The 21,697-nt window shown below is 34.8% G+C and overlaps 2 protein-coding genes across 7 annotated transcripts; one reads left to right on the plus strand and one right to left on the minus strand.

The window, feature by feature from the left end:
- The first annotated feature begins 13 nt into the window (after positions 1 to 13).
- LOC115240613 lies at positions 14 to 9,915 on the plus strand. Its single transcript, XM_029815866.1, has 10 exons — positions 14 to 945; positions 1,092 to 1,210; positions 1,324 to 1,816; positions 1,903 to 2,168; positions 2,247 to 2,386; positions 4,175 to 4,432; positions 4,855 to 5,172; positions 5,543 to 5,792; positions 5,855 to 6,129; positions 6,939 to 9,915. Exons 1-10 carry the CDS (start codon positions 615 to 617, stop codon positions 7,198 to 7,200), a joined length of 2,712 nt encoding a protein of 903 aa, XP_029671726.1. The 5' UTR covers positions 14 to 614; the 3' UTR covers positions 7,201 to 9,915.
- LOC115240525 (signal transducer and activator of transcription 5B) lies at positions 4,894 to 21,697 on the minus strand. 6 transcript variants are annotated; one of them, XM_029815735.1, is made up of 11 exons: positions 21,239 to 21,697; positions 20,265 to 20,418; positions 18,856 to 19,006; positions 18,391 to 18,743; positions 18,157 to 18,300; positions 17,600 to 18,071; positions 16,471 to 17,137; positions 16,215 to 16,373; positions 15,905 to 16,130; positions 10,203 to 10,377; positions 4,894 to 5,030 (listed from the first exon to the last, which is right to left on the minus strand). In XM_029815735.1, exons 2-10 carry the CDS (start codon positions 20,393 to 20,395, stop codon positions 10,206 to 10,208), a joined length of 2,475 nt encoding a protein of 824 aa, XP_029671595.1. In that variant the 5' UTR covers positions 20,396 to 20,418; positions 21,239 to 21,697; the 3' UTR covers positions 4,894 to 5,030; positions 10,203 to 10,205. The 6 variants fall into 6 exon arrangements, with proteins under 6 accessions (XP_029671595.1, XP_029671610.1, XP_029671601.1 ...); XM_029815750.1 differs by lacking the exon at positions 4,894 to 5,030 and adding an exon at positions 20,903 to 21,040 and having other exon boundaries at positions 7,755 to 10,377; XM_029815741.1 differs by lacking the exon at positions 4,894 to 5,030 and adding an exon at positions 20,805 to 21,040 and having other exon boundaries at positions 7,755 to 10,377.

The raw sequence follows: 21,697 nt of genomic DNA on the forward strand, positions 1-21,697 counted from the left end.
AGTGCGTTCGCACTTGTCGCAAAATTATTCAGATTCGCATCTTTATTCTCTGACATTAAAAAAATTCGCCCGATTAAAGATCAATCGTAATTTCGCAATAACGTTGCGAGTATATTATACTGTAGTTTATTGCACATGACAATGTAAGAAAAAGAGAAAGAGAGACAGAAAAGTGCATACGCGTCGCGCAAGTATGGCGGTAATCCTATCAGCTGATAGCGTCCGTCGTTGGGATGACGGACCAGATTTTGGTTAATTGGATTAGCTTATAGCAAATACCCCCTTCCCCGCCACCGTCGATGACCACAGGTTGCGTGTGCTGCTGGGCTACGTTACGTATATACGATACAAATGACGCATAGACGCATAGAATGCTGATGCATTTCTTGTACGTTGACACGAGATACTACGACATCAAGGAAGAACCGAGGACGAGCACGCATCGCTGACAAGCGGAGGAGAACTCGCGGGAATGTCGCAAGGTATAGACAGAGTTCCGTCGAGTCGAAAAGTGAAAGGTTAAGAACTTCGACTTCGGCGACGGTTAAAGGAGAAACCGCGAGAGCGAGTCCGCTTTGATCGCGGATCGGCCTGCGTGAGCGGATCAATCTGTGATGAGCGACTCCGAACAGCGGCAATTGCACGTGCCTTATCGAGAATACCACAGTCAGAACAACACCAGTCCCGCGGTCACTCTCGTGGAAACCGATGCGCTGGTGGATCTGTCCATCAATAACCATAATCAGCGCCTATCGTCGCAGAACGAGCGACAGTCGCCGGCGCCGCCGCCGCCGCCGCCACCGGGGGACCTCCTGCCAGACGTCGAGTTCATTCCCGGTCTGAGCAACGACCAAACCCTAGCCATAGATTCCTCCGGGATCGACCGGGAGAGCCAGCCTCTCCTCGGTCGCTTGGAGCTCGATGTTACGTTCAACCGATTTCCAGGTTCGTCGAATTATGCTTCGACTAACATAGTTAATTATAGCGGTGTCTTCTTTTAGTGCACGCTCGTTTGTGACTCATCTAGTGACATTTGAGAATCGTGATAGTGTTATCTTGTACATAGCATTACATTTCTGTATATATTGTAGATGATCCACAGTTCACGGAACTGGTGTGGCAGGCTGAGTGTGCGATAGACAATGGGGTTTATCCAGAGAGGATATACCAGGGTTCCAGTGGTAGTTATTTTGTCAAAAATCCCGCAGGGGTAAGATGTATTTCTTTAATCTTCTTGCAAAAGTAAGGAGCTTAGACTCCATTATAGCTTCCAATGGAGCTAGTGATACACGAGCATCGCTAATCTCATACTGTTCTCAACAGAAAATAATAGGTGTATTCAAGCCAAAGGATGAGGAACCTTATGGCAGGCTGAATCCAAAATGGACAAAATGGATGCACAAGCTTTGCTGTCCCTGCTGCTTTGGCAGGAGCTGTCTGATCCCGAATCAGGGATACTTGAGCGAGGCAGGCGCGAGTCTGGTCGATCGCAAACTAGGCCTCGGCGTCGTGCCGAATACTAGAGTAGTGAAACTCGTCAGCGAGGTGTTCAATTATCCACCCCTGGATCGTCAGAAGGCACGCATGAAACAGGCTATCATGGACCAGTTTCCCACAGTGGGATCGCACTTCAATCGTATCGGCTTGCCACCAAAGATCGGTTCCTTCCAAGTTTTTGTGGACGGTTACAAGGATGCTGACTATTGGCTAAGACGATGGGAAAACGAACCCATGCCGGCGCGTTTGAGTCGAGAATTTCAACTTCATTTCGAGCGTTTAGTCATACTGGATTATATCATCAGAAATACAGACAGAGGTAAATACAATTGAGCTGCTTGCACCTGTTATAAGTTATATCGTATCTTGTTGTTTGTGTATAACAGGATAATTTTGCTCTGGTAGGTAACGACAATTGGCTGATCAAGTATGATACTAGCGTCAGCAAAAACGGATCTGAGCAGGGTGAGGTGAAGATCGCGGCGATCGACAACGGCCTGGCCTTTCCTTTCAAACATCCGGACTCTTGGCGGGCGTATCCTTATCATTGGGCATGGTTGACTCAAGCAAAACAGCCGTTTAGCGAAGTTACGAGAGAGCTAGTCCTGCCGCAACTCTCAGATCAGAACTTTGTACAGGATCTTTGCGACGATCTACACCAATTGTTTAAAGTAAATTACATTGAAGAGATTATCACATCGTGTGTGTCTTATATGCAACGATAAGTATAATTTGTTCATCTATTTCAGCAAGATAAGGGCTTTGATCGGCACCACTTTGATAGGCAAATGAGTGTGATGCGTGGTCAGATCTTGAATCTACAACAGGCCCTGAAAGACGCCAAAAGCCCAGTACAATTGGTACAAATGCCGGCTGTAATCGTGGAAAAGTATATATTCTTATTTATGTCCATTAAAAAATAGAACAAATTATACTATATATATTTGATGCATAAATGTGCTTCTATCCCGCAACATTTCATGTGCTTTATTTTATTCCAGGGCCAAAGGAAACGGTGCCCCCAGATTGTTTTCATTCTCTGACACCTTTACTCAGCGCTTCCAGAACAAGAGTCCGTTCTTCTCTTGGTGTTGAAGATAGGAGTTGAATCAAGTGTTTGTGAATCAGTGTCAGATGATGGAACTGTCCTGCCCGTCGCGAGAATAATGTGTAATGAATTATTTTTCTAAGTTTATCCTATTACACATTTCTACCTCTCTTTCTTAAGTTTTATTTCTGTGCGACTGCAGATCAATCAGGAGGAGATGGTTATCACTCTTAGGCTGTCCTCTATTTATATATATATTTAATCTCTTTTCTCTCTCAGTTTTTAATTGAGATATAAAATAAAATTCATACTATATATTGTATACAGTAAATACATATATATATGTATAATGTTAAACCACAGATTTTTTTAATGCGCTTAATGTGCGAAAGAAGTGTAAATTAGGCGCGTTTAAAGTTTAGGTATACATAATATATAACCCACAAAACAAGGCATAAGCCAAGTTGCACGCTTGAAATACATCTCTCGTGTCTTCCACATACACGTACACATTGTAGCTTGTGCCAATTGGTGAAAAGAGTTCATAGATCAACGCCTAGAGAACGACTAATGTCATACAGCTACAATTTAGAGAAGTCGAAAGACAAAATATCTTATATTCTTCTATATTTGAGGATATAAGATATTTTTTTTTTTATCTTTTGCATCAAAATGTGACGTTAGTTTGTCACAAGAGGTGTCGATTATTAAATACTTAAAACGCTGTATACAATTTTTTAAAGTTAAACTGTGATCTTTCGCGATACACACGTCGTGTCACGTGTATTGATGAACGAAAAAATTCCACGTAGTTATAACAACGCTCTAACCATTAAGTACAAATTAAATTGCTACTGAAATACATGGACGAAATAGAGTTTCTAGTGCAATTTTTATGGTATTTTTGCCTATTTTCTTTTTATATTACATATTTCGTTTTATCTATGAGAAAAAAGAATCAAGCGCAATCATATTCGAATCAAAATTCATATCACAGATGGTATAAGCAAATGATTGATATCTCGAGAAGTCTCGATAATATATTTTTCCGGCGAGAATATCACGAAGTTAGTTTCTGTACCATGTTGTATGCATATGCATGTCATTTTATTAGATTTTTACAATGTTACAAACTTTAACTCTACAAGATACATAATATTATTTTTAATGTTTTGATATTTATTACAATATCATTTTTTATGCAGAGGAATATTAATGCAATTGTGCATTGCATACATATATGTATGATACGGTAAGAAGAAAGGAGGTCATCTAAAGCTGCAATATGGAGGTTGTTGAGTCTTGTTCGAAGAGGAAAGCCTTATCATCTGCTAAAACAACGTGCCCATGCAAGGCTAAAGTAATCTTTATTTCACCTTGCAAACTCAATTATTTCTAATGATTTTTATATACAATGCTGAAATCCATTACTATGATTGATATTTCGTATGCAATGTTGAATTTTTCATTATAATAATTAATTGCCCAGTCAACAGTCATTAATGTATATTTATAATTTACAATTGTTACTAATTATTATTATTTCATATTGTAATATAATATACGATCGATTATCTTATATTTACGATTATTATATAATATTCGTACGCGCATACAGTATGCCAAAAGATATGTGCAGCCTCCGCGTGCAAAGTCCTTCGCACCGGAGCGAATGTATAAGCTGCCGTCAAAACAACTCGAGACTAGTACAACTTATCATTTGTCGTATTTAAATGTGGATCCGCGTTATGCGCGATCGCAACCGATTCGGCCCGTTCACAGTCTTCAAAGCAGTACCGGAAAATTTATCGACGAGACGACGAATCAATTATCTTACAGGCCCGTATGGCAGATTGTTAAAGCGGAGCCAATTATACCAAAACGTAGGTGGGTAAGAGAAAAGGATGAATGTATTTTATATCTTTTTGCGCCGTTAATATATTCGCAATGTGCAAAAGGAAATTATTTTTTATACAGGCACGAATGTCTCTACTGAATAAGAATATCAAAATTTTATTATATTTTTTGTATATTCTTTTTACACTTTTTACATTTATTAATAATTTACCATTATACCTGGATAGAAACACAGAGAAAAATTAATAATTATCATTAATTATTACTAATAATTATTATATGATAAATTATTATTTTAATTCTAACGTAAAAACAAAAATTAAAGATAAATGTAAAAATTACCAATAACATGTTTGCGCATACAAAAGAAAGTCTCTTCAATTATTATTCATTAATTGAATTTTCTAACTTTACAAATTATATTTATACAATAATTATATTTTATTTATTAGAATGACAGCTCCGGGTGTAATGGAAACCGTAACAACGGTTCGTCGCGATTATACGCCAAAGCATGTCGAGAAGCCGGAGATGATTATACCCTGCGGAAGTATCCGCACAAGTTCAGCACCCTTAGATGACAGAACGATGACGAGACTATCATATATTTCTCCTGGATCTATTGAACCTGCAATCAGTTTTAAGCCGATAATAAAATATTGTCCACCGAACCAGCCGCTATTTAGAGAGACGACGCAGAAGCTGAGCTATCAACCCTTTGTCGTTGATAAGAAGGAACTCTATCCCTGGGCGCAGAAACGGGCGTATAAGTATGTACCGTGCATAAATCTTTGAATATTATACATTTTGTGATACGGTTACGTAATAATAAATTAATAATAAAATATACATTCAATTGTAATAACATAAATTATTTTCCATAACGTGTTCCATGACGTTTATCTGTGTGTAAAAAAATGTTGATTCAAATATATATGACTTTATTTCTGATATTAATTAAATTCTCTTGAGAATATATAAAGTAATGAAAATTAAATTCTTTATGAGAAATAATATAAATATATAACAATATCTGTCCCTATACAAAATCTGTCTTTACGTTTTTTTCTCCTTTCTTTTTATGCATGCGTTGGTATAATATAAAAAACAATATTAATGTATTTTAACTCTATTTTTAAGACCTCCAGATATTGCAATGTGTGGCAAAACTACTTATTCCGAGAGCTACATAGAGAACTACGCGGCTTCAATGGAAAAACCTTTTCTTCCTATGGCGGCATATATATTTCCATACGGTGCCGAATTCGCGAATAAAACTATTTACAAGGAGAGCTATCTGCCAGGTGATGCGGAGCGCGTGGAGCCGTTTATTCCCTGCGGCAGTATCTCTATCCCCGACGTAAAAATGGCCACCGATACGACCAACAAGGTGACTCCTCTCTTCTCCGATTATGCCTGGATAAAAACAAACAATGGCGTGCCACCTTGTAGTTGAGTTATCAACGAGTCTGGACAGAGAGGCGGAAGCCGTTCGTACCCCCGCGCCCTAGGGATATAACAGCCGGTAGAATGCAATCGGAGACGACGACTCGTTGCGAATATGTAACAAAAACGACATTGCGTCCAGACCTCGTCATCCCGTGCGACAATATTCGCATCGCCGACGTACCGTTTGAGAGAGACACGACTACCGGGTTGTCTTACGTAAAACTCGATGCGATAAAACCCGTTCGCAGTTATAAGCCCATAGTTACGCAATATCGCAGGTAAGATGGAGAAGCGTGAAAAAAGGTTTATATACACTGGTGTTCAAAGAAAGTGCATCACCCAATTAGCTCTGAACTATTGGCATTGTGTGGTATCTGCAGTTGCCAGAAAGAAACCAAAGACCTTTCGTGAACTTCAGGAAGCGATAATTCGTATTTGGAATCACGAATTATCAGTTGAATATCTTCAAAACTTGATCTTGTCAATGCCTCGACGATGTGCTGCTGTTATTAAGGCCAGAGATGGTTCAATTAAATATTAGTTTGCACTTAGTGAATTTTTCATTCTATTTTTTATTTAAAATGATAAACTGAAGCAACTTGAGGGCTTTTGATAATATTTCAGTCATTGTCGTATTTATAAAACTGTTGTATAAAGGTTGCGAATACTCAATTTGGAATATTTTAAAAGCACATGTCAAATATTAGTTAGTTTTGCGTTAACTATTAATAAATACTTTTGTTATTCTTTATATTTCTACTGTATTTTGTGATGCTTGTCATTAATAAGTAACATACTGTACTATCGCGAAAAATGATGAGAAATGTGAAATTCCTAAGTAATGCACTTTCTTTAAACACCAGTGTATATACCAAGTAAAAAAGGACTACAAACGACGTCTCTATGGAGAAAAAAAAAAAAAAGGAAAAAAAACGAGAAGAATTTATTTCCTCTCGGGAGAAGAAAACTTTTCAACTGAAAAAAGAGACGTCTAATTTAAACTGTGTTCTTACGATGTGTTTAGCCTATTTTTCAAATGCGAATTGTTGCAATTTCAATTCTGCAATGCATCCCACTTTGTCCACAGGCCGGAAATTAAGATAGATTCCGAAACGATAAATAAATTATCGTATCAGGCGTGGGCGTCGAAATCCAAAGAAGAATTTCCGTGGGCCCGAAAGATTAAATATCGGCCGCCCAAACATCCGATGATCAGCGATACGGTCTATCACATGAGTTATCCCGCACCGGGCCATTATATCGAGGACAATACGTGCGTAGAGTGCCCGTGTCCAATTGATGAGCAAGATGACATTTCTATGTCTACTGCGGCAAGAGCAGCATCTTAAATATTTTTGAATTAGATACAATATACACTTGCTGATATATTATACATCATTTTAATTCATTAACGATCTATTTTCAGGATAAAGATTCTTTATATATTAGATAAAATAAAATTACTTTAGGGTAAAACAAAAATTACCAAATTTCTTTATAAATTTTCTAAAAAAAGAGATTATCCTCATGTATGTTCTCTGAATATACTAATATTTTCCGGAAAAGAACGATTGCTTCAATTAGAATTGTTAACTAAAATTCTTTACACCGTATGTTAAAAAGATTCTAATGAGTTAATATCAAAAATGAATAAAAAAAGCAGGATTAAGCGGATTTATACATTTTGTTCTTCGAGAATCATGATAATTCTGTTCCAAGTACGCAGCAATAAATAGCCGGTATATTGATTTACAATGTACTTTATTGCGAAAACATGCATGTTATGTCAAATATAGCAATGTAATAAACAAGGAGATGTGCATATCAGTAATATAATAGTCATTTCTCGCTTAATCGTTCTCGATAATAAAATAAACTCTAATTTTCAATAAAAAGAACAATAGACAATGATAATGTCTATATTTACTCAAAACACACATTCTTGTACATATATAATAATATAAAGATAACGTTGTGTGTGTATTCCTATTCGCGACGGATTTGTGTTTTACATTATGGATACATATATAATAATTGACAGATTTTCTGTTAATATATGCATAAGACATATATATATAAGGGAAGAAAATAGACCATAGTAAGTTAACTTTAAGCTTACAATGTATACGTGCGTGTCTAAAGTTGGATCTGCTCTGTATACATCTCCTTACTCTCTCTTTATACATTCTCTCTTTCTGCTCTAAAAATTAGATTATCTGCTAAATAACGCATATATGAATTTCCGCGAAAAGTCATCTTTTCGGAAGATCATATATGTATATATAAAAATCTAATATTGCGGGGATAACGCTTAAGGTATAAAATAAAAACTAATTAAAAAATTGTTACAACTTATTTTCTTAAATTCGCTAGAACTTATCGAAAAATTTAAGAATACAAGGTTTAAAAAACTATAAAGCACTTAAAAGATCATATCAAATTGTCACATTATTATAATGCATTCTTCGCGATTTGATCTGATCTTTTCCTAAAACTCAAATCGAATGCAACTAGAGCTTTTTAACTGGATTTTTCTTTTCATTCAATATCTTTTTCCAAAAATCCACACATTCAATTGTAACTTGACTATGCGATCATGTATATGTATATGAAGATGATTGTCTATTTCTTTAATTAACATTTCTTGTACTCTCAAAATCTCTTCGGTGAATATCTAGCTTCTATATCTAATTCTTCTAAACGTATTTTTAAATTTGAAGGTAATAATAACATTATTTTCTTTTATATAGTGTTCTCTAAAAGTGTAAAAAATCAATTTGCGACTATCAAATATTTTTTGAATTATCATTAAACATTAAAAAAAGAAGAAAAAATGAGCACATTTCACAGATTATCCGCTAACATTTTTTCTACAAAATGATATAAGCATTTAATAAAAATAATTCTTATATATACATGAATTTATATATATATATATATATATGTCATACAATGTATAGATATGAATTAAATTTCTATTCTTATATATAAGGTGTGTAATTATATTTATAATTACAAGAGCCCTCTTAACGCTATGTCATAGATAATAACAATCTTTGTACGTAGATTTCTTTATATCCTACAAGAATTTAAAATAAAGTCGTTAAATGATAAAGTTGAAGGAGACATGAAGAACGTAAGAAAAAACAAAGATTCGATAAAATATCATCAAAACATCAACTGTAGTGCGAACACAAAGAAGTAATTTTTGGTGTCGCTTTCTCACTAGTATAAATTCATTATATGTAAATGTGTAAGAAATAAAAGATTAGAAGAGGAGTAGAAAAAAAGCATTGACCGAACGTCGAAGGGTTCTCCGTTTTTCGATTCAAAAAGTTATATTTACAAAGAGGGAAGAATTCACACAAGATTTTCATCCCAACACAAAATATTGTGTAAAAATAATTACGCGCGAAGATATTTTCACGCGTATCAGCATGTTTTGTGCAGATATTCTCAAACTTTATTACACTTAGGCGCGATTTGTGTGCATGATCAACAGATATATATTACTATTTTATATAAATGTATATACAGTGATTCCCGATTGTAAGCATACATTGCTCAGCTATTTTTCACTAATAAGACACCGGACTTGTTCTCCAGGAATTGCTCTTTGTCAGCATCAAAGCTTAATCGTTTAAATCAAATAATCGGCTGAAGCTTTAGAATCGCTCTGTCAGGAACCGCAGGTTCGTTTGCTTACAATGGAATCAAGAATCGTATCTACAACCGGGAGTCTCCCACTGTATATATAGATATAGATATATGCATGTGTAATATAACACCCTTCTAATTCTGGAATGATCGAATTCTTCTTTTATTTTGAAATCTTCCCTCAATTCTCCCACTCTAATGGCACATGTACGGAACGAAAATACCATCGCTCCGCATTTTATCTTTCACTCGCTTTCTCACTCTACGCATAATTAGATGACGAATGAGTAATAGGGGAATAGCGCAAAAGGAAAATTCTAAATTATTCAAAATGATGCGAAATTCAGAATAAAGAAGACGATTGAGAATAGCGAGGTTCTCATAACAACTCTTACAATTTTTTTTTTTTACAATTTTCTAAAGATGTAAGAAAGCTAATTCTTTCGTAATTATGTTTGTGTGTATATGAGTACGAATTGTTCTTATAAAAAAAAAAAGGAGAAAAAAATATAGTTTACATATTTCACTTTAAGATACATTAATTCCCTCCCTGTATTAAATAATAATTCACGTATCATTGTATAATATATATATATGCTGTTGTTTCGCCAATTTGTGTAGAACGTAAAACTGACAGAGATCGAAGAAAGATAAAGATCAACATCGGGCTTTATGACGATTATCATTCGCATACCTTTTATTGTGGCTTGATAGCGTTGTACGTCGATACGTCGGTGAAGTCCTGCAAGTTGAAGTTGAAGTTCTGCAATTGGTCCAGGTTGAGATTTTCATCGATCGGCTGCATCAGTTCCATGTCCAAGTCCGAGCTTGGTTGTCCGATGCTTGACTGGCCGAGACCCGGAGCGTAACTATCACAGATCAAAACACATCCCCAATCACTGGCAATCCGCTGGTAATAAATTATCATAAGCTATAAAAATCTCTTTCTCTCTTTCATATTTCTTTTTTTCCTTTCTTTTTTGAAAGAAGTGCGTGTGCTTCTATCTACTATTTATTTTTTTAGAGATGACCGATTATAGCCGGTATAGCCGATACAACATGGCAAAAAGGGGAATACGAATGACAATCATAAGAGCCCCGTCCGAACCAAAGTAGTTAGTACATCGGTCACTTGTTCTCGAGAAAAGCAAAAGAGGAAGTCGTGGTTTCGAATGGTTTGTTTCTCCTTCAATCCTTTGCGACTCGTGCATAGCACGAGGCAATAAAATGACGATACATGTATATTTTGATGAGTTTGCAAATAACGACTTTACTCAATTGCCAGCTGCGAGTGATTGGAGCTGTATTTCGCAGGATAGTATCAAATTTTTGGTGTTGTACCGGCTTTTTCCGGCTTTCTTGGATACAATTGTTATACTTAAATTGGGACTTTCGTCTATCCCATTCGTGGTAAATATGCATTCTTTTCAATACACGAATGTTTACGCTCGTACACATTCTATATATACAACATTACGAATTAACAATATGCAAGAATTCATAATATAAAAGCTATATATTATATGTTAAGGGGTTGTGCCTAGTCAGAAGGTCGAAAAAAAGACGAATTTTTGGGAATTCGTTTTTTGAAAAAGCATATAGCATATTTTTTTTTACAAAAGTTTCTATATTCAAAAAAGTTACATTTGACAAAGTTACAGTAAAATTTTGGTGCAAAAATATTAATTTATAACGAAGTTATAATGTCGATGTCCGTGAAGCGTTTATTCCAGTGTTTCCGTTTTGCGAACCACTACTGTTAACTGGGTTATCTGCAATCAAAAATTCGAGAAAATTTAGTGAATATATTAGTTTATCTACTCTTTAATGGTTCTCTGTTACAAAAAATTAATCTGCGATAAAATGGCGACCACTTAAAATGAAATTACCGATTTTCGTAAAAAAAAACCGCTCATTTTTCGTCTATAAAAACTGCACATTGAAAAAAAGATCCTTCGTTCAAAATCTAGATTTTTATGTTTAAAAGAAGCTTGCAAAAATTGAAATAAATTGGTGCAGCGGTTTTCAAAATATATATTGGTCACCGACTTTAAAAACGTGGTTGTGAGAAAAACGCGTTTAAAGTTTCAAGTAAAAAATTTATTTTTCAACTTACACATAATCATCTATTCCAGGCCCATACAGTAGGCCTTTTGCTGCAGCAGTTGCTGCCTCCAAAACATCAATTTGCTCTTGCCGACGACGCATTCTTCCCTCCAGAGTATTCTCTTGCACGCGGCGGTCAGAGATCTTTATGCGGGCAGTGTCTTCTTTCTCCGCATATTTATGGACGTTTGGGCAGCTTACTCCGATGAATTGTAGCATTTTCAATAATACACCTGAGCCTTCATTAAATACACAAGCAGCGATGTATACGGCTATACTGAGGCACGCACTTATCACATAATAATAAAATTTTAAATCCGAGGCCGCGCGCACACTTGCAATTTGTAATTTAACATTTCCATCACACTGTTTGCACTTAACAAAACTTGAAATTGCAGCAAATACGATGATAAAGTTCAAAATTGTATATTCTATTGTCTTGCAGCACAACAAACTCCTTTTGCATCTTCAATTTTTTCGCAGATGCACTAAAAGTACTTTCCTCATGCTCCACCGTTTTCGGATTAATCCTTTGCTTCCTTTTTCTTGATCTTGATTTTCGAAGATTTTCTGTCTCTCGAGTCCTTTTTACGATCCATAATTATTTAGAAAATAGAAAACTACAGAAGCGAACGTTCGACTGGGCAGCTCAAACTGCTATACTGCCAGCGTCTCCGAGTTTCGTGTACGTTGGTCTGAAAGTCTTTTGAATTTGCTATTATACAGTTTATAAGACTTTTCGTACACACTAATACAAGCAGCATACAATAAATGGCTCACAAGTAGGTAGGAAGAGACAACGTTTTTCCTAGCGCAGCTACCGCATTATACTTGCGCGGAGCGCTTCGAGGAACATATATTTAAGATTGTATATCTCCAACAAATTTAAACGGATTAACTTGAAACTTTCAGGGAATATTTCTAACATTATGTACTTCGAGAGAAAATGTGAAATTTCCAAAACCGAAAATTTCTGACTAGGCATAATCCCTTAAGCCATAATATAGTAAACCGTTGCATTCGAAAAGTGAATAGTAGAAAAATACTTGGCAGTCGAAAAATTAATTACGCATTAATGATTTTTCTGATTGGTCCACAATTGAGATAATTATACGATAGAAATTGTTAAGATAAAATTGATTTATACAACAATAGAGATACGATCGATTTTTTCTATTCTATATACATACATATGTATGATCAGAACTGAGCGTTTTCTCTATTCTAAAACATTCTCTCGGACGACATTTTTACTAATGATGTATACAAATGAAAATGTCGTTAAACACGTTCTATCAAAATAACATAGTTATGTGATCACAAGATAAATCTGAATAGTAAACAGTACAAAAAGAAAATCCTGGAATTTAGAAGAAAGCTGATTTGTAATAAAAAAGAGCGAGAATAGAGGAATGCTGAAAGAGAGAAGAAATTGATTGCCAACTGCATCTGCTCTAAAATAAAGTGTTTATCTTCACAATGATAAGTTTAAAAAGGGAACGAACTAATGAGAGTCAAGAAAACAAAGTGCGAATAATTATCTTGAACAAACTCCTTTAATTATCTAAATAATAATTTCGGTCTCCTTTTTTTGGACCATCTTCAGTAACTGTTAACTAAATAATACATGTCATGTTTCTCTGTATGATATGTATTACTTTGTTAATAATTATTAAAAATGATTCGAAAAGGGAACGAAACGTTTATATCTGGATAGTTAAAGGAATTTGTTGAAGATAATTACTCGCGTTGTTTTTCACGCTTGGCTCTCTTTAATCCATTTCTCTCTCTTTTTTGTTTTTATGTTATTTACTAAAGTCTTACATTTTTTTTGTACAAATTTATTTAGAAATTTGAATTTTTTGTTATAAATCAAATTATTCGTACAATATAGATACTATAGTTATTTTATACACACTAATGTCAAAAATAAACAATAATAAAAATTCGAATAGAAAACAGAGATCGAACTTTTAATACCAATTATACAACTTAATGCATTATTAACAATATTTAAAGTTAAAATATAATTGTATATAAAGGCACTTATATATTTGAAATATTATATAGTTTAAAATTTTTCAGATAAATTTATTTGAAATAAATGATCTTAAAGCGCATAAAAAGAAGAAAGATGCACTAAATGTTCCTTTATAATCACTTTTTTGTCTTCCTAGATTAGGCAATTCCACCACTCTGAATATCGCAGCGTGCTTCGCGCGCGCAAGAGAATAAACTCACCCCTACATCGCAAGTAGTATTCAACCGCCAGGGGAGAGAACGCGGAATAGAGCGCTAATAGCCACACAGGCAATTAAACGCGGCGAATACATAAATACACGTCATTAACTCGCCGCTCAAAGAGTTTGCCGGGGCGATTAAGGCCTTTTAAGGCCCAGCGCACGCCATTCATCCGGCCGCGGGGACCCTTCGTTGTCGAGATGCAATTTTCGAGCTTTTTCTATCCGCGCCTACACGCACACGCGACATATATGTGTATTAGCTTACTGATCTCAAAGTCCGCGTTTCTACTTTCGTTGTCAAAGATATCGGGGATTGTTCGCGGATTCTCGACAATTCTGGGAAAGTTGTAAATAATACAAGAGAGAGGCGAGTTTTATTTTACAGATATCAACGAGTGAATTTTACGACTCTGTTAAATAGATTAAAGAATTTCTCTCTCACGATACGCTGAATAATATATATTTTTATCTTCCATTGAATTCTCTATTTATCTCTATTATAATCGCGATACAATTCGCTATTCAACGCGATATCTCCCTCTAACTTGTATGTATATGTTGGTGTATATTTTGAATAAAATAATCTTACCTTATATATATATATATATATATACGCTCTCTTATGATGAAATACTACGACAGTTTAATAAATTAATATTTAATGTATAAGGTCAGTGGGGCACAAATAAAAACATAAGCAGTAAGATAATGAAGCAGTAAGCAAACCAATTTTCAATTTTTGATTTGTTTACTTTACTGCTTCATAATCGATTTACTTACTATTTATGACTTACTGCTTACGTTTTTGTATGTATGTATCACTGGTCTAATATAATGCCCTTTAATACTAAATTTATAGATAGTTGGTCCAATTACTGTGATTATTGGACAAAATACTAAAACAATAAATATATGCATCGTGAGAAGATACAACAAAAATAATCAAAAATAAAAAAGAAAAGACGAATATTAACAACAATTTAACATGATCATCATTGAATGACCGAACCATCGTATTTTCATACATATTTTAAACATTTTGATAAATAACCGTTATTTGTGCACTTTCATTCTTTTGATAAGACTAGTAGGGAATAACCCATTATCAATATATACAATATCATCCACAAAATCAATTAGATATAATTTGTCGTATATTTCGATGCATATTGATTTCTTCTGTCGTAGCTAAATTATAAAACTAAATATACCGTAAAAATGTCTACAAAAAGTATCCGCAAAAAAGTACCTACAAAAAGTTCGTGTAACTACCACTATATTTTTTTACAAAGTTTTGTGTCAAAAAATCTTTATGAAAAAAAAGAAAGAAAAGAAAGAATACTGATGGTTTCTATTTGGAGATCCAGAGATATGCAAAGTGTGAGCTACTTGCAAGGAATGTTTCACAATTCTCGTTCTCTGCGAATTTACTGATTATATCTCTTGAAATTACCTCACATACATTTCATTATCTTCCATAGGTACATCCCATAAGTATATTGCATATCCTGGTATAATTAAAATATATTTCAATATACAATAAAATAAAATAAAAAATGAAATCTTTTATGTTATCAAAAGTAGAAAAATTCATAAACAAGATTTAACAACGATACATATTTAATTATATTGCTCATTTTTGAAACTATGGTTCAAAAATATCAAATTTTTCTATCTTAGGTTATTAATCACAAAATACAAGGAATACAAAACGTCCGGAAAATCGTGCTACAAGAGACGAGAAAGCGATTTATCGAAAAAGAAATACAAGAAAAAATACAGAATATCTTTCTCATTATCCGAATAAAAAAAAATTATTTTCCTCAAAAACTGCACGATTAATAAAAAAATGTTACATACTTTTATTCGGTTTATTGAACATGTGCAGTCTGAGATTCGTTTCCTTTTCAAGGAGATAACGAGATATGAATGCGTTTCAACGAGCGTATCTAGCTATCTCTATCTTAGCACCAATTAGATTATCAATCGGAATCAATTCGAAAAATTTAGTCAAGATTGTCGATTGGGTATTACCCAAGAGACTGACCTTGATGCTACAGACGGCGTGTCCCTTACAGAAGGATCGGGGCTGTGCGTTTGAAATATGGTCTGCGGAGTGGCGGGATAGCTTCCGCTTGGTGCAGCTTGGCTGTTGTTATTTATCCCCCCTACGGAGGAATGAGACGGCGTTTGACCACCGAAGCCGGGCGTGCTCCAAGCTGGTACCTGCGTTACTAATTGTGGCTTGATATACCCATTCGTCGATGCTTGCTCTGCAGAAATCAATTAATTATTACTGATTAATTCACTTAATAATAAATTAGATAAATTGATTCGCTACAAAATGCGACACCTACCACTAACTGGTGTACAGTATTTGGAAAAAACCTGATCTTTATTTAGATTTGGATAAAGATATAACAAGTGTTGTAAATCGTAAATGCGGTCGGCCAAGCTACGAATGGCGAAATCTTTGCCTGTAAATGGCTGCAACATAAAAACTTGATCCTTTTGCTCTGAAAAAACATTGAAGGTGTAAGAAATTAATGATATGACGTACATATCAGCATAAAAATCACACATAATAATTTGGTATTTGTTTCGATACTTTACCTCCAACCCATGCGATAGTAATACCACCGAGTTCAGAATCGGAAAATCGCATCAAGAAGGTGCCTGCCTGACAGTTTGCCAGTATCTCTTCCGCTTGCTTCTTCCGGACGAATCCAAGAATGCATCCATCCACCCATGGATTTTTTAAATGTTCCCTGGTCAACTTCATGATAGCATAGAACCATTCCCAAAACGTGAAGCTTCTCTCGGGCAATGGTTCCTTACAGAATTGTGCCCAGCTCAGCGGTGTATTCGAATAATCTTGCGGTACAGTACCACGGAATGCTTTCTCCGCAAGAAATCTGAGATGGTCCGGAGTCAAAGCGCGACCAGTAGCCGCGCGAAATTTCATGTTTAGGGCTTCCGCTACTTGTCGCCATAGTACTTTATCAGGTACGAGAAACGGCACTCTCCCTGCTTCAGAGAAAGCATTATCCCAAGTAACTGTGGCCCAAGCATGCGGTTCTTGATTCCCGTGTACAATTACGACTACGGGCAGGCTCAGGGTCCAAACATGGAATACTAATTCGCCGCCGCCGACAGCGAATGTCGATTGGAAAAGTAACGAGAATTTTTCATCCATGACGGATTCTGTGCCCTTTTTCTCGGCTCGTTTAATCTTCTTCAACTGCATGTTGCGAAAGCTCACCGATAGTTGTCCAACCGTCTATACGAAATATTACGGAAAATATGTAACAATATTTTTAATTATCTACTTTATATTATTCAGAATGTCTACTCATATTTTGTAAAAAAGATTACCTAGAAATTCCAGGTATTTTTATTTAAAATTACAGATAAAAAAAATTTTTTTAATTTTTTGAAATAAAACTTTTTATTGTATGCCTTTTCTAATGCTTTTCACTTAAACACAGAGCCATTTAAGTTTCAAGTGCTGCATTTTGCAAATTTACTGAAAAAAGTGAATAGCTTTCATATAATAAATATTTTTCACATTTTCTTTTTTAATTTTTTGAGTCTCAATAAAAGTCTATGAAAATTCCCTTATTTTTCCAAGTATAAAAAAATCCCTGAGAATTCCAAGTTTTCCCAAGAAGTAGACATTCTATTACTGCGCGCGTGCACACACATTTATAATATAAAATTAGTATTAAATATTCTCGCAAACCTGATGAAATTCCATCGAGCCAGTGTTATTTAAAATTTCGCCGCTGACTTCACTATTCTTCATTTTGTCATTCTTCAGTAAAGCATTCGCTTGCGATTCGCTAATTATGCTCGCTTTTACTTGCGGCGGTGTCATGTGAACATTCAATTTAGTGCCAACGAGAAGGCGTACCGTGCTCGTAAAACGAGTATTGGTCTTCATGACTTGCGGCGGTTGTTTCTCAATGATAAAAGTACTTGTAACCAACGAACTGATTAATTGCGTAATTTGGGTATTTAAAGTTGGATACATATTCGGCAGCATCGAATTCCCTTCAAACGGCTGGAACTTTTCCTTTAGACGTTCCCCATCTTTGATGTGTTGCCGAGTCGACCAGATTACATCAGCGAGATTTTCGCACCAATTCTGAATAACGTCCAAATTACCAGAAAAATTTACCCCATTACCCGCTAACTGTTGATCTCTCTTCCAACTGTAAAATATTAGAATCATATTTTAGAATTTGACAAAATCACATACATAAACATATACATATTTTATACATGTTATTATTTTACCTGATAAGTTCCTCATCGAGAATTCTCGATTGTAATATACTCAGTTTAGTAATGGTATCTTTCATTCTATCAATAGATTGCACACGCAAGTGTACTACACAAGCTACTTTGTTAGTCAATGTCATCTCCCCGTCTTGTTTTTGTCTAGAATTTGAATAATTTTTAGTAACAAAATTTGTGCGCCAAATACTTTAAAATCTCCTCTTGATAGAGTACCTATTTAGATTATTGTACCTTTTGAGTTTTTTCTCGATTTCCATACTTTGGTGATTATGTGACTGCGAAGTAGAGATCTGCTGTAAAGTAGCGTTTAACTTTGTACAGTCATGATAAAGGATAGCAAAAGCTTCTTGTTCTTCTTCAATCCTTCGTACAAAAGTCGCATTTTCGCATACATTTTGCCGTAAACTTCCGAACTGTTCTTTTATTTGTGTGAGCGAATCGTTTATTACTATATTCATCTTATCATTATTCATAAATGTATGTGTATTTCCTAAGTTTTCAGCTCGTGCCACAAGTTTCATTTCCGTATCTAAGCAGAACTTAATTGTAAGAAACAGCCTCAGTGGATCTTCACTATATTTTTGCTGAAATGTAAGTATAATATAAGTATAATCGATTAAAAGCTAATACATCTAAATTCAATTAAATTACAAAATATAACACAAGACAATATAAAAAAAGATATATATAACTTACACGAAATATTTTAGCAGTCTCTATCAACTTTAATTTTATCAAAAACAAATCTCCATTGTGTATACTATTTGCTTTTGTTTCTAACTCTTGTATCAAAGATGCAATAAGTTCAGATATATATTGCTCATTATGTATATGCGATTCTATATTCCTAGAATAATTAATAATTAATGGATTAATTCAAAAAATAAAATTAGGAAAAATTCTGAAAATAAATATTAAAATGTACACGTGCAACGCAAACTAAATAGAACAATTCAACTTTTTATTAGAACTGATAGTTGCATTATTATTATGTGAGATATTGAAATGCCTTAATATATGAATATTTCATATAGGATGTATGTATGCAATATACAGTTACATATACGTATATTAATATATAAATATATATGATGGAATTATTTTATATTAATATATAAATATAGTTGCATATTATTTAATATATAAATTGAGTGTTTGGGAGGTGTGAAAAAAAGAAATAGCATGGAAGGAAGAAGGTCAGGATGCAGGTAAAAAAAAAAAAAAGGGAAATATAAAGGATAGGAAGATTGACAAAGATGAGATTCAAGACAAGTGCTACAAGGATATAAAAGGCAAAGAATTTGCCTAAATATCTAAAGAAAGGATAAAAGAAAAACAGGTAGAAGAAGGTAAGGTTCTCAGAAACTGGAAAATGAAATGAGAGAGGAGATATTGAGAAAATGAAAAGAGAAAATGTAGGATGTGTAGAAAAGTTAGATCTGCAAATGTACATAAAAAAACTGAATAACTTTTGTAAAATAAACATACATATTTAATATTTTATTAAGATATTGAATATATATATATATATATATATATATATTATTTTAAAACATAAGTCACACAATTTGACTTATTGACGGATTGTCTACTGCTTACAATATAAGAGCAAAATTATTAAAGAGAGAATTTTTTTAAAAAATTCCCTGAATTTCAATAAAATTCCATGAGAATTCCCTGATTTCTTCTTATACAAAAAAATTCCCGGAAAATTCCAGGTTTTCCATTTCTTTCCGGGATTAGACATCCTGGTAGATCCTTCTCGTAAAGACTTCTCCGACAAGCGAAATGTAATCGTGAATAAAAGGACGATTAGAAGTACTCGACGTAAAAATTGATTGGTCAGACACTCGACTGCGCGTCTCGATTAAAGTTCATAATATATTTTAAACATATATTTTCACTTGGTTTGCCGACTCCTTGCAATATAAAAGCAAAACAAACAAAGAGAGAATTTTCTTAAATTTGCTCCAATAAAATTCCATGAGTATTCCCTGACTTTTTTATGTACAAGAAAAACCATCGAGAAGGTTTTCTATATCTTTTCACAAAGAATAGACACTCTCCATCTATTTATAAACTTAATGTTTATATCTCATACTTACAATAATTTTTCTTCTATCCATGATGATAAGAAATGTCTCACTTCAATCGGAAATGTGTTGTCTGTATACACAGAGCGTATCTCTTCGAGTAATTCTTCTGGCAATTGTTGTGCTCTCTCCCACAACGACATACTTTATAACGATGTTAAACTCTCTTTAAAAATATCCATTATGTTACATTGTGATTAAATAGTCAATTTTTATTATTATATACATAAATTTATTTTTGTTATGTTAGTAATTAGAAGTTGCATAATAATAAGAAAGCCTCAAACAAGCAAAATATCCAAGCATTATGTAAGCTGTTATTTTATGGTAGCATCAAATTGAAAGGCAACAATTTACCAATGTATAATTTGGCCCAATATTGGGGAAAAAAAAAAAAAAAAAAAAAGAAAAAATTAACTAATAAAAAAAATTATATATAACAGACAAATACAATCATCTCACTTTAATGAGAGGCGAATAAAATTCTGATTCTCCTTCGAATTACGAGCAAAACATTGTAAAAAAAAAGGGGGAAAAAAAAACAAAACTGACCAATTCTTATGAAACGTAGTTCGTAATTCGCCGCGGTGCCGATCTGCTCATCGGCTCTAGCTCTCGCGATAAATGCTTACTGCGTACGAGATACTTGCCCCGAGAGAAGAACGGAGATGCGCAGAAATTTTACGCGCGGACAAATTTCGTGCGATGGTCGTGAAACGGATGAGAATCGCGCGGGAGCTTACGAGATAGTCAAGGCATGACTATGTCGAGCGCGAAATCGTACTTTCCTGAGAAGAAAAAAAAAAAGGACATGTATTACGCTGCGTAACGCGTAGATAAGAGAGAACGGAGCGGAAACGCGAGAAAAAAAAGAAGGGAGGGGGGAATAAGAAGAAGATGGAGAAGACGAAGCGAGCAAAAAGCATTCGATGACTACTGTGGCAACTGGCAACTATTCTAAAAGTCGATGGACTTTATCTACTCACCTTCTCTCTCTTCGATTTCGTAACAATCTCCGGCGGAGAGGTAACACGCACAATTGCGTGTTCGCCACCGCCGCCGCCGCCGCTACTGCTGCTCGATGTCTTTCGCCTCTGCTGTCTCCAACGTCGTTGTCGTCGTCTCCTTCCGTTCCTCTCTTCTCCTCGTACTCCTATTATGATCTTCAGCGAAATGCTGCGATGGTTAGGCAATGATTCAGACTAACCGCGAAATGATCGCAGAGCAGCTTCGTAATTATGGGAGGCGGTCACTCTCGCACCCGCACTCATCAGCATCCATCAATAACGTGGTGGGAAACTCGTCCCTTCTCCTAAAAATTTTCCTTACCACGACGTCGTCGTCCAATGCCCGTTCTCGTTCTCCAATCGTCTTTGACGCTCGCAAAGAGCGCTGCGCCCGACAGGCGACGTGGGACGTGGGCGATGACAAAATGAACGGAGCGG

The sequence above is a fragment of the Formica exsecta genome, unplaced genomic scaffold, assembly GCF_003651465.1.
Source record: "Formica exsecta isolate Colony F162 unplaced genomic scaffold, ASM365146v1 scaffold117, whole genome shotgun sequence".
NCBI classification, from domain to species: Eukaryota; Metazoa; Arthropoda; class Insecta; order Hymenoptera; family Formicidae; genus Formica; species Formica exsecta.

What these genes read in the sequence shown, in the direction of transcription:
- LOC115240613 (XM_029815866.1), top strand. Translation starts at nt 615, where the DNA reads ATGAGCGACTCCGAACAGCGGCAATTGCACGTGCCTTATCGAGAATAC. An exon ending in CCAATTATACCAAAACGTAG is followed by an intron (nt 4,433 to 4,854) that starts GTGGGTAAGAGA and finishes TTTATTTATTAG; the next exon opens with AATGACAGCTCCGGGTGTAA. An exon ending in CCACCGATACGACCAACAAG is followed by an intron (nt 5,793 to 5,854) that starts GTGACTCCTCTC and finishes GCCACCTTGTAG; the next exon opens with TTGAGTTATCAACGAGTCTG.
- LOC115240525 (XM_029815735.1), bottom strand. Translation starts at nt 20,395, where the DNA reads ATGTCGTTGTGGGAGAGAGCACAACAATTGCCAGAAGAATTACTCGAA. An exon ending in TGGATAGAAGAAAAATTATT is followed by an intron (nt 19,007 to 20,264) that starts GTAAGTATGAGA and finishes TAATTATTCTAG; the next exon opens with GAATATAGAATCGCATATAC. An exon ending in CTCGATGAGGAACTTATCAG is followed by an intron (nt 18,072 to 18,156) that starts GTAAAATAATAA and finishes AATATTTTACAG; the next exon opens with TTGGAAGAGAGATCAACAGT.